This window comes from Polypterus senegalus, chromosome 3, assembly GCF_016835505.1.
Source record: "Polypterus senegalus isolate Bchr_013 chromosome 3, ASM1683550v1, whole genome shotgun sequence".
NCBI classification, from domain to species: Eukaryota; Metazoa; Chordata; class Cladistia; order Polypteriformes; family Polypteridae; genus Polypterus; species Polypterus senegalus.
Window position 1 is genome coordinate 264405583 of NC_053156.1, and position 13445 is coordinate 264419027.

At 36.5% G+C, this 13445-nt stretch overlaps 1 protein-coding gene across 1 annotated transcript in view; it reads left to right on the forward strand.

Annotated features, from left to right (window-relative positions):
- Positions 1 to 13445, forward strand: part of lbr (lamin B receptor) — an 83743-nt gene that overhangs the window by 37962 nt on the left and 32336 nt on the right. The window contains exons 6-7 of the mRNA XM_039749067.1: positions 552 to 726; positions 8510 to 8706. Of these exons, the coding sequence (XP_039605001.1) occupies positions 552 to 726; positions 8510 to 8706 (372 nt within the window). The remainder of the gene's footprint in view (positions 1 to 551; positions 727 to 8509; positions 8707 to 13445) is intronic.

Genomic DNA, 13445 nt, shown 5'->3' on the forward strand with positions numbered 1-13445 from the left:
ATAAGCGTAACTTTAAAAAAAAAAATAGGCCGTGGAACTTAACCACTATACCTTTTTTGAATAATGTATTGCATTCACCTAGGATATGAAAAATAAGTTAATTTACAATTGTTACAAAACAAAGTGCTTCTCAAGAAAGACAACAATAATAGAACAATGAGAAAGAAAGGAAAGATTATGGTGCAACTTCAAAAAAGTTAGCAACAGAGAGAAGCTGGGTGTGTGCGCTGATGACAGCGCATTGCCACACCAACCACACAAAAAACCTGCCAGATTGGGACCTGAGTGGAGCCGACAGAAGGGATAAAACATACTAAGGCTTATTGGTTAGAATATATTGACATTAGTAAAGCAGACTGGCATCTGCTTCTTTAAACATGAAATTTCTGAGCAAATGCTGTTTTAGGCTAGAACTAAAGAGAACACCTTGTTTTCTAAGATAATTTAAGAGTACCAGTGAATGAAAGTGTAATTAATTTCTTCTGTGTAGGTAATAAATGGTAGTAAGGAAACAGTATTGATGTAAAATTTACTTTATTCATTTTTCATAGAATAAGGTTGAGGCTCTACCAGAAGTAGACCGGGCAGATGTGCGGTACAACCTACGTCCACGAAAAGAAGATAATGAGAAAGTATCTGAAAATTTTGAGAGAAAAGTGGAAGAAGTCACAGTGAAATCTGTGAGAAAGTCCAAAACAACTGAACTTGAATTTGGTGGAAGAATAGGTATAAAGTATTTATTTTTGTTATCATTATGTTTTTTATAAAGCATTCATTACTGTCTTTTTATCATAATTTTCCCCTTTACTTGGTCTCCACCATCCCTTCATATTACCTTTTCAAGAGTATGTCACCTGGTAAACCTCTTAACAGTGGTAGGTGAAGACTTTTGGCACTTGTTTCTTGTTACCGTAGTATAATTTGATATTTTCTTGTGCTGGACTAATATTAGTTTTTAAACCCTCTGGTTCTGAGGAGCATAAATAATGTTTAAAGCTTTTTCTCAATTTTGACTAAGTGAAGAGGCAATATCGGCATAGATACAATTTTGATCACATTTAAGGATTTTATTTGAAGTTCTAATTAGGGTCTGTTTGATAAAGTTTTATATCATAATGTCGCAGAAAAACAGTTCAACAGAAGTTCTTGCTTATATTTAAGATTCTGTGTGAAGGCTACCTTGAAAGACTTTGGTTAAATGATAAAGCTCTGTTTCACACAGGTACTTCCAGGCAAAACAATATTTTGTTAGTAGGATGCTATTTATAACATGTGTTTTAGGTCAATTATTCATTCTATTATTAATCTAATTTTTTTCCATTCATTTTGGATCTGGGGCCTCCTATATACTGTAAATGGCGCGTATGCACAAAAATGTTGTATACGCCTGTTTTTACACCAACTTCGAGAAAAACTAAACTTGGTGTAAAGCCATGCACATTCTCATGCCAGCCTTACACTGTGCATATGCAAGTTTCTACTCGGTTTTGCAAACTGGCAGCACCCAGCGTCAAAGCAGTGCCACTGTTAGTGTGTGGTTTCCCTTTCTTTTTTAGATTCACATCCCTGACGCGGCTGTATCAAATACACTGAAATTAACTGCATATTATTTATAAATTTAAGGCATCTGATTGTAATCAATCTGCAACAATATAATGGTCCATGGAATGGCCAAAGTATTCCAAATACCATAGCTACTTTAGCATTGTTACTCTCAGTTCCACCACTCGGAGCATTTTAAACCACTGTACCTAAGTGTGGAATCACAGCTGTACAGCAGCTGTTCGGAAAGCTCTATGTTGGACTGTGTTGATGGTGCAGAGGGTTATCTGGATACAGCATCTACCCTGGAGAACATTATATAGCACACCCTGCCTCAGCCATGCACACTTCAGAGCCTTTTTTGTGTGAACCTCGAGGCTCAAACAGTTTCATTCCAAGAGCTATAAACACACTCAATCATTCCAAGTGGTCCCAGTTAAATTATTTGTACTTAAAATTACAATAATCTCACTGTAAACTTGCACTACCGTTGTAATATTGCACAACTTGAGCTACTTTATGAATCATTTGCACTGTTGTATATGTATATTGTAGTTATGTTTTCTTGCTGTATATTTTTCCTTGTGTTTTTTTTTATTGTATTGTTAATTTTTCATTTTATTGGAAAATAAGTTTATGGAGGATTTGCATATTGAATCTCATTGTACCATAAAATAACAATAAAGGAATTCAATTCAATAGAAGAAAGTGTGTTTTTACAGAATATGAGAATATCATTTTTAAAATATAGTGCTTTAAAATATGTATATTACATTATACAGATACATTTTTAACTTAATACAAATAATGTATACTGTTAATATTAAACCTGTGGGGAATGTGAAGCAGTGGTAACGATGAACTGGCACCCCGTCCAGGGATTGGTCCTTCCTCGTGTTGTATGCTGGCTGGGGACTGGATGGATAGATGGATGGAATAATTAAACTTAATTAAAGCTATTTTAATGTTCCTTAAAATTTTTGAAGAATCAGAGTTCTAATCTTAGAGCTGATTTTATGGTGATTGGGTACGTGGGGAAAAAGAAAAGTAAGGACAAGAATTGGGGTTTGGTACATTTGAAAGAAACCATACTGTTGTATTAAATTATTTCAGCAAGCATCTTGTGGAGGCAGGTGTAATCTCTGTACGGTGTGTCAGCTTGTTGTTACCACTGCACGATCGTGCCCCATGTTTAATAAATGCTTTCATTTATTTCATCTAGTATACATTTTAGTATTTAAATTGTTCAGAGAGCTGTAGTTTCATGAATGTAATGTATTCTGTGTCCTGTCAGCGTAAGAGAGAGTCCGTTTTAAGAAGCATGTAGTGATTCACACACACAGAGCACATAGAAGAACACATATAATATGCAACATTTAATGTGCTACTTCATATATGATGGGATCTGAGAAACTCTGGTAAATTTAACACTGATTTTAAGATTAAGTTTATGACATTCTACTTTAATGACAAACTTCGATATTTTCACTGTGTCCCTATTTTTTTTTTCTCGTTTCTCTGTACCTTAATACACTTCTGTATGACACTCGGACCGTGGCCTACGACTTGCCTTTTTACTTTGACTTTGATATCTGACCTTTTCTTATTTATTTTGGGCACTGTGCGACTTTCTGAACTTGGAACTTTCAAGTTTCTCCGCCACTCGATCAACTTACTTTTGTTGTATATACCACTGGTTATATCAACAAATAGTATGTTTTCTTTGCCTCCACTTTGCATTGCTGATGTTCGTGCTTTTGCCATTGTCTTTTAACCAATCATTGAACAGGGAAGGTGTATTTATATTGATTTTGCATGTTTAAATTCTGGGAGGAGTTGGGGTGGGAGGGCAGGCGTGTGTGCATGAGTGTTACTTTTGATGCTAATTGGGATTTATGCAGTTGAAGGGCATGGAAGTTGCTTTGCGTGTGGTTTTGCGCATTTGAATTTTTGTGTGGGTACACACATTTACATTTTTATCTGGACACAATGTTTTAGTGTAAATTCTACACATGGCATTATGCATGGGGCTCCTTGTCTGAGAATTGCTGGATGCCCTCTTACATCACACAGGAGAATCTTTGGTATGTGTTTAGACATAAGACAAAACCATGTCTTCATTTAATCTGATTTAGTATATTATAACGTATTCTGTCTCTAAGTATTTGGTATCCCAAGGATAGAATAGCTTGTGTGGTCCCTGAAATGTATGTATTTCAGCTCTTTATTGATTTTAAAATTATTAATTAATTAATTATATCCATTTCAAATCAGGAAACTGCAAAGTTACTGTTTAGTGCCACATACAATAATCATTTTCAAATTTCCCTTACACTCGAAATGAGAAACCAGAAAGAGTACAGTGAAAGGTAACCAGGTACACATACTAAAGTAGCTAACACATTTCTCACTTAGGAGGACATTCATGTATGGCTGCCATGCTTTTGTTGCAGGACTACTTACTGATATTGATTGACCAGGTTTTTTGTGGTGTTTATCATTTTCTTAATTTCCATTTTATACATGTATGCAAATATGCACTTGGCAAACTAACATTGAAGACTATAAATTAATCCTAGTCATGCTCATTTTTATTTTTGGTCCCCATTTACCAATGAATCGAAAGAACTTTGGCAAGTTTATAATAGACCAAGTTGTCTCACCTTCAGTTTTCTTCAGGGTACATATGACCCAAACAACTCACAAATTGGATATGTCCTTGAGGATACCCTTCCAATTTTTCCTAAAAAGATATCGGGACAGAATTTGAGGCATCTTCAAATCTCATTTCTACTTATAGGAGAATTACCTATAAATTACCAAGAAACATGAGATGGATCAAACTAAGAAGGTGCACACGGTATGTCACAATATCAAAGGGACAGGCTGTCACAATATCAAAATTTTAGTATTTAATACAAATACCAGTGAAATTTCATTTAGTTGGCTGACATCCTTAGCCAAGGTAACTTGCAATATTTTTGATACAATTGGTTCCTTTTGTTTTTCCAATTTGATCACAGACAATTGAAGTGATTTGCTCAAGGTCACACAGTTTCCAGGAGCATGATTTGAACCCACAACCTCAGGGTTTGACATCCAAAGCCTTAACCATTACACCACACTGCTACAATAACATCTTTTCAACATTGGTATACCCATCAAGAAGTTACTATCACTGAAGTGTGGCATTCATAAATATCAAAATGCAATGAAAGGATAGAAGTTTAATCTGTGATGAGCATGGAGATCCCAAACTCCCAAGATTGAAACTCTCATGCATTAAGCTATTTATGAATTGACTCTGTAATGAGATAAAAAGTGGTAATAACTAAGCCACGTGTTTGTGTTTTGGCTTTTATTTTTTTAATATAAGCACAATTTCCACTGTCACGTTCTGATTATATGTATATGTATATATGTATATATGTATATGTATATATATATGTGTATATATATGTATATATGTATATATATGTGTATATATACACACATACATTCTTGGAGACAGAATAATTCTAGAAATCACTTTTTCTTTGCTTTTCAACATGTGATGCGGTGCTTTATCATCTTCACTGTAAGCCATTTACATGTAGTTTAAATTCACATTTTTCTCATGTATTATTTTGTCTTTTGGTGTAAAAGTCCAGTATCAACTGTCATTCAGTACTACCGATACAGAGAAAAAAAAAGCTGAGAACCATTATGATTTTGGAACATTGCCATTTACTGGTACCAGAAGCATTGGTCCTTTTGACATCCTTAGTACGCACATGCCCTTGTGAGTAGCAAAAGTTTACATAAATGTAATTTCCACCAGAGACTTATTTTTGGTACTTTTTGCTAATGCTGTTTCACAGTTTTCCTTGTTTTTCTTACCATGCTTCAATGAAAGCATTGAAGACTTAAGTTATTTGTAGGGATTTTAAAATCCCACACATTGTCCTCTTGATCCTGCCCATGGCTCTCATAAGTTTTGTGTTTCACCTGTCATAACTAAAAAGAACTGAAGCAGAAGTCACCCATCATTTGATACTATAATTTGCTACATTCTTCAGTTTAACACCAAAAGTATACCTCCCTGCAGAATGTATTAATTACTAGTTTATTTCTCAGTTGTTAAAAAATGGAATTAAGTCACTTTCAGATTCAAAATCAACAAAGCAAAGTAGAGTAATACAAATGAGTTCCGCTTTATCAGATATTAAACTGATAACACTATAAGATCATTTGTTAAGAATTTTTTTTTTTTTTGGCGCCTGCCCATTCACAAGTCCAGTTTGTTCATAAGTCCAACGAAGTTAGCATAAGCACCCAATGAACACAATGCAACCCTCGGCTCCTATAGAAAACATGTACATTTGCAACTCTTTGAACCTAAGAAAATGCTTTTAAAGGTTAATATTTGCATTTTGCAGAACTAACCTCCTTCTCCTCGACTCAAACATGTTTGTACTGTATAGTACACAAGAAAGTGCTTTTAAAAGAAAGTTAATATTTGTATTTTGTTATAGATTTTTAGTGTATTTTAACAACAAACAACTGAAAGTTATTTTTTATTCCTATGGTTTTTCCATCAGTTGATCTTGGTACAGTAGACTCACCACTGGTGAATGACCCAACGTATGCAGACCTAGCAGACCTCTCCTCAACTTGAAGATATGTTATTTGTACTGTAGAAGCAGTAAAATATCTTTTTAAAGTTATATTTTTATGTATTTTTGTATTATTTTAGAGTGCATTTTAACAACAACCAACCAAGTTTTTTTTTTATATATATATATATATATATATATATATATATATATATATATATATATATATATATATATATATATATATAAATATATATATATATATATATATATATATATATATATATATATATAAATATATATATATATATATATATATATATATATATATATATATATATATATATATATATATATATATATATATAAATATATATATATATAAATATATAAATATAAATGTTTCCAGTCAGCTGATCTCTGTAGACTTGCTTATGGCTAGTGAGGCAGCGCACACAGCAAAAATATGTGCACATTTATTTGTAAATTGGCTAGAAGTCATATTAAAAAAGAAAAAAATAATCCTAATTAAAGAAAACATTTTTATTCTTACTTTGAAAAGTACAACCATTTGCATACAGGGGCTGGCATTGAGTAAAGAGGCAAGAAAAATTGATTGGAGGAAGAAGAGGAGGTGTGAGATGGTAGAACTGAAGGATCTTTAGCAGTAGGAGATGGATGGCAAGCTGCAATTTTACTCACACAGGTGATGGCACAGGCTCTGGGTCCTTGCTGGATTCAATTATATCTACCCTTTTGAAAAAACAATGTAGTGATGTTTGGGTAGTATCATAGAAGACATGGTAGCACTGGATTGCATTGTGAACAGCTACTGCAACCTTCGTGTAGTCAGTCTTCTACGCTTAGGTCCTGTGCCGCAAAAGTTGCCAGTGCCTCCTCAAATAAAGAAAAAAACCCTGCCATTTTTTTCATTAGGAATCTCTTTGGTTCTTCAGATACTACTACTTCTTCCTGTTGTTTCTCTTCCTCCTTTCTTTGGGCCTCCAATTCCATCAGGTCTTCATTGGTAAGCTCCTCGCGTTGCACAGCAAGGAGTTAAGTGAAGTCGTCCTCTTTCACCTCCAGCAACTTGCTGAGGGTCACTAAGTTATTGAGGACCGCTTTCGACTCCTCTTTCACCTTCTCAAATCCATGAAAGTCATGGACATACTGTAGGCAAAGGTTCTTCTAAACCCCATTCGTGGTGACCACTGTAAGCACACCAAGCAATGTTGCATGGTATCCTCCATCCAAAACTGTTGCAAGGTTATTTCTGATTTGCTAGTCGCCTTAACTGTGTTACGAAAAGTGATAGAAAAACTAGTCTTGGAAAATCTCCATTGTAACCCAGGCTTTGGGGTTACTCTTCCACACAACAGGAAGAGAGCACTTGGCTATGCTTTTAAATGCTCTTGTGTTCTCAGAATGATCTCAGAATGATTTGCTAACAGAGACTTCAGCTTCATTTTGTTGGAAGCATTGCCATCAAACAACAGAGTTAGCCTATCTTTTGCTGCTTTTTAGCCTGGCATTGACTTCCTCCTCATTGATAAAAAAAATTTGGTCTTGCATACTCTCCCTGTATAGTCTTGTCTCATCCACATCATATATCTGGTCTGGTAAAAACTAAGTTTCATCAATAATTTTTCAAAGCATTTCAGGAAATTCTCAGGCATCTACCATATCTGCACTTGCTACCTCACCACATACTTTTACGTTTCTTCTTCCAAATATTTTTAAAGGCTTTTAGCCTTCTCTTGAATCGGCATTAATCTGAGTAGCATTCAACACAGATGCTGATCCTGCATCCATCTCCTCCATCACTTTTTCATGGTTCTTTCAACTTTCTTGCTGCAGCAAAATTTGAAGTTGCACTACAATTTAAAATTTTTCACTTCTTTAAATAATTTTTAATTTATTTAACATGAATGTTCGCATCATTGAAAGTCTGTATGTAGGGAGCTTACTGTACTATTTTTAAATGTGTTGGGGTCTGATTTAATGTACATCTGACAGCATTTGGTACCATATTAATTATAAATATTATGTCCATTGCATCAGTTTCTGCACCCAGATATTATAAACTACTAATACCATTTACTAAATTACTAATACACAATTTAAAATCGGCCTCGGAATTTTTGTGGTTTTCTTTTACATATATTTTAATCTTTTGACTTGTGCAGAACACTTGAAAAGGTCTCTGCATGCTCTTTACACTTTCAAACATGTCTGTCTAGTAACAAATTAGGCTGTGATTTGTACTTGATGATCATGAGTAGGATGGTACCAAAGCCTGATTGATCATCGTGTCTGTTAATACAACAGTTTTTCAAAAACCAGAATGTTAACAGCATTGTCTTTACTTGTAGGAGCATTCATCATGATATTTGTCCTGCCAGTCATTGTGTTTCTTCTCCTTGTGACTTGTGCAAAAAAGGATCCAAGCATTTCTAATTTTCCACCTTCCTTGCCTGCATTCAGTACTTTATGGGACAGTCAGGTTTTTGGAATTGTTGGACTCTGGTTTCTTTTACAAGTTTTTCTCCATCTTTTACCAGTTGGAAAGGTAATTTTTTTATTATTTACTTGCCAAAGATATAAGTTGCTACATGGTACATAATCTGTTGTTTTTTTGTATGATTCAGTGGGAAGAAATAGAGTTGCATATAAAAGACATTTTATGTCAGTTATATGTTGAATCTTTTTTTTTTCTCTCTCTCTAAAATTGCAACAATAACTGTTTCAACAATATGTTCCTTATATGTGGCATTTTGCTAATTTATGGGTTTTTAAAGGACCATGTCCATCAAATGTACAGGTTACATTCTCCCTTGAAAAGTATTTGCATTACGTCAGTATTACTGGTTTTGTGTTACATACCAGTAACAATAACTAAATCCTTAAAGGTAACTAAATAAGAAAAGCTAATTCTAGGAATTAGAAACATTAAGTAGCTTATACTGCACAAAAATTAGGTGATGCTAGGGTTTCCATATTTTTGTTTTAAGCTAAGATTCTTCGAACACCAGATTGTATGTTTATTCAGTATTAATTATATCCTAGGCTAGTATGACTGAACATTTTTCAAAAAAATATATATTGATAAAATGTTATTAGCATTTTTTTGGTATGAGTAGCAAAGGTGAGTTCTCTTGTACATTCTTTTGAAAATTTTAATGTCCACAACCGTGTGGCCTCACTCTAGAACTTTATGTTGTTTCACAGTTCATTCTGTACTTTAAGCATTTATTTCTCTCTGTGTAAAGATCTGTTTTGCTCCTTCCAAAAATTCTCTGTAAAGCTAAGATAGCTTTTAACGTTTTGCTCTTGTGTTCTGCTGCCAAAATCTTATATTGAGCTGTTAGATCACAGTACAATTTGTTAAACACAGTTCAGTCAAGAATGCAATCAGTGCAACATTCCAGACAATGGGTTTTAAAATTGGTTAGTTACTTTATTCTTGAAAGTCAACAAATCCCAAGTACAGAAATGTGTGTAAACACAAAGACCATTATGTGGTTGTTCGTCATGTAAAGTATATTGAAATATGAGAAGAAGTGAAACATGAGGAGAAGTTTGGTTTTTTTTTGTTGAAAGTAGAGTAAATTATTATGCAGGCTGAGAGGGGTTCCCAGACTTTTTCATATGACTCTATGCAGGCAGTCTCCGGGTTACGTACGAGATAGGGACTATAGGTTTGTGCTTAAGTTGAATTTGTATGTAAGTTGGACCAGGTACATTATTTTAATAAATGCTATGAATGGTGGAGTTTCACCTCTCTCTGACCTTTTTTATTGTTTCTACTTTTATTTTCAATGGTGATAGTTTTTCTCTTCTTTACTGTATCACCAGCACTTGCTTCAGATTTGTGTTTCAGAGACATTCTTGAAGGGTGAAGACAAAAGGTTAAGATGAGCTCTTCTGCACAGCACTGTACACGCTATCACAGCAGAATGGCACCAGTCGTCAACGTAACAGTACAAGCAGGCTTGCTATTGAGAATGAATTGGCGCGGCAAGGGACGGTTCATCACCACCCCACCTCAGTCACCTCCACTACAGTATGCTGCCAGCAGCGTCTGCCTACCAAGAACGAACACGGTGGGGCCAAAGGCAGGTAGTGAATCACCCACCACCAGCCCCCATTCAACAGGCAGCCATCCGAGGCACACTACAATGCTACTCCCCGCCACCCCGTTCAGCCACAACCGGGTCACCGCTTGCAGCATTACCAGCTGCCCACCGAGAATGAATGGGCAGCCGTGTGTGGTGGGCGGGCAGTGAAACCGCTTGCCACTGGAAGCCGCCCGAGGGACACTACACTGTGCAAGGTGCGAAATTGCCTGCATCCAGCCACCGTTTGCAGCGTCCCCAGGCCAAAGATGACAGAGTGGCAGTTACTGAGGTGCATGCTTCATAGCTGCGACCCCGTTCGTAAATCATAGGTCGGATGTCTGTAACCTGGGGACTACTTGTATATTCCTTTCCTACCTCATTATTTAATTGATGAATCCATTATAGACTTTGTTTGCATAATCTTAGAGCAGAGGCAGGTGTGGCGCTCTCCTGTGACAATCCATGGTGTAGTTTGACATCCCTACTGACTCAGTCAATCCAGTGAGCAACTAGAGCATTGTAAGCAGGCTTATCCCAGTGTGTGAGCTGGCAACCATTATTCATTGTAGTTCTGGCTACATGCTGAATTGTGACCAGAAAGAATTGAGCAATGCTAGTACTATTTTTGACTCTGCAAACAGAAGGAGTTTCATCTGTCTGTCTCCTGTTTCTCTTTGTGTAAACGAATAGAAAAATGGAGAAAAAAAAAAAAAAAGATTTTGACTGATGTCATCATATGTAGAAAGCATTTATTCGTGGATCACCACTGTTAGGCAAAAATTTTAATTGTCTGTGAGAATACAAGAAGCTTTTCATACTTTGGGAATTTTAAACTATGCTGAAACATAGTGAATTAGTTGTGTAATTTGTCATCCCTTGTTATTTTTTATTTGTGTAAACTGACATCCTGCAGGCAAAAGGATTCAGCTACTGCAGTCGTTAAGTGGACATGGCCTCCACTTTTACCGATTTCCTTCAAACTGTGCATGCATGCTTATCTCAGGTGACAATACAGTATTTCATCAGTTTTGACCTGGGATCTGTTTGTTTATTACATCATATTTAAACTTCTCATTTCCTTAGATTATATACAGTGTGGAAAAAAAATATATATAATATTTATATTTTATATTTATTTTTTTATATATATACTGCTCAAAAGAATTAAAGGAACACTTTTTAATCAGAGTATAGCATAAAGTCAATGAAACTTATGGGATATTAATCTGGTCAGTTAAGTAGCAGAGGGGGTTGTTAATCAGTTTCAGCTGCTGTGGTGTTAATGAAATTAACAACAGATGCACTAGAGGGGCAACAATGAGATGACCCCCAAAACAGGAATGGTTTAACAGGTGGAGGCCACTGACATTTTTCCCTCCTCATCTTTTCTGACTGTTTCTTCACTAGTTTTGCATTTGGCTACAGTCAGTGTCACTACTGGTAGCATGAGGCGATACCTGGACCCTACAGATGTTGCACAGGTAGTCCAACTTCTCCAGGATGGCACATCAATACGTGTCATTGCCAGAAGGTTTGCTGTGTCCCCTTGCACAGTCTCAAGGGCATGGAGGAGATTCTAGGAGACAAGCAGTTACTCTAGGAGAGCTGGAGAGGGCCATAGAAGGTCCATAACCCATCAGCAGGACCAGTATCTGCTCCTTTGGGCAAGGAGGAACAGGATGAGCACTGCCAGAGCCCTACAAAATGACCTCCAGCAGGCCACTGGTGTGAATGTCTCTGACCAAACAACCAGAAAGACTTCATGAGGGTGACCCAAGGGCCCCATGTCCTCTAATGGGCCCTGAGCTCACTGCCCAGCAGCATGCAGCTCGATTGGCATTCGCCATAGAATACCAGAATTGGCAGATGCACCACTGGTGCCCTGTGCTTTTTACAGATGAGAGCAGGTTCACCCTGAGCACGTGACAGAAGTGAAAGGGTCTGGAGAAGCAATAGAGAACATTATGCTGCCTGTAACATCATTCAGCATGAGCAGTTTGGTGGTGGGTTAATGATTGTCTGGGGAGGCATATCCATGGAGGGTTACACAGACCGCTACAGGCTTGACAAAGGCACCTTGGCTGCCATTAGGTATCAGGATGAAATCCTTGGACCCATTGTCAGACCCTATGCTGGTATATTGGCTCCTGGTGCACGACAGTTCCTGGCCTCATGTGGTGAGAGTATGCAGGCAGTTCCTGGAGGATGAAGGAATTGATACCATTGACTGGCCACCACACTTTCCTGACCTAAATCCAATAGAACACCTCTGGGACATTATGTTTTGGTCCATCCAATGCCACCAGGTTGCAACTCAGACTGTCCAGGAGCTCAGTGATGCCCTGGTCCAGATCTGGGAGGAGATCCCCCACAACACCATCTGTCATCTCATTAGAAGCATGCACCGATGTTGTCAGGCATGTATACAAGAACACAGGGGCCATACAAAGTGCTGCGTACAATTTTGAGTTGCTGCAATTAAATTTTGGCAAAATGCACTAGCCTGCCACATAATTTTTTCACTCTGATTTTTGGGGCGTCTTTGAATTCAGGGCTCTGTAGGTTGATCATTTTCATTTCCATTAAACAATGTGACATCCTTTCGTTCCTAACACATTACCCAGTCTATATCAGTATAGATATCCAGGAGGATTTCTTTTTCCCATTGAGATCTGATGTGTTTTCAATATATATACACATGTATATATAAATATATATATATATATACACACACACAGTGGGATGCAAAAGTTTGGGCAACCTTGATAATAGTCATTATGTTCCTGCATAAATGAAGTTTATTGAAAAGAAATGTAGTTTATTGGATTTACAGAAAGTGTGTAATGATTGTTCAAACAAAATCAGGCAGGTGCATAAATTTGGGCACCGTTGTCATTTTATTGATTCCAAAACTTTTAGAACTAATTATTGGAACTCAAATTGGCTTGGTAAGTTCAGTGACCCCTGACCTACATACACAGGTGAATCCTATAATGAGAGAGAATTTAAGGGGGTCAATTGTAAGTTTCCCTCCTCCTTTAATTTTCTCTGAAGAGTAGCAACATGGGGGTCACAAAACAACTCTCAAATGACCTGAAGACAAAGACTGTTCACCATCATGGTTTAGGGGAAGGATACAGAAAGCTGTCTGTTTCCACAGTTAGGAACATATTGAGGAAATGGAAGACCA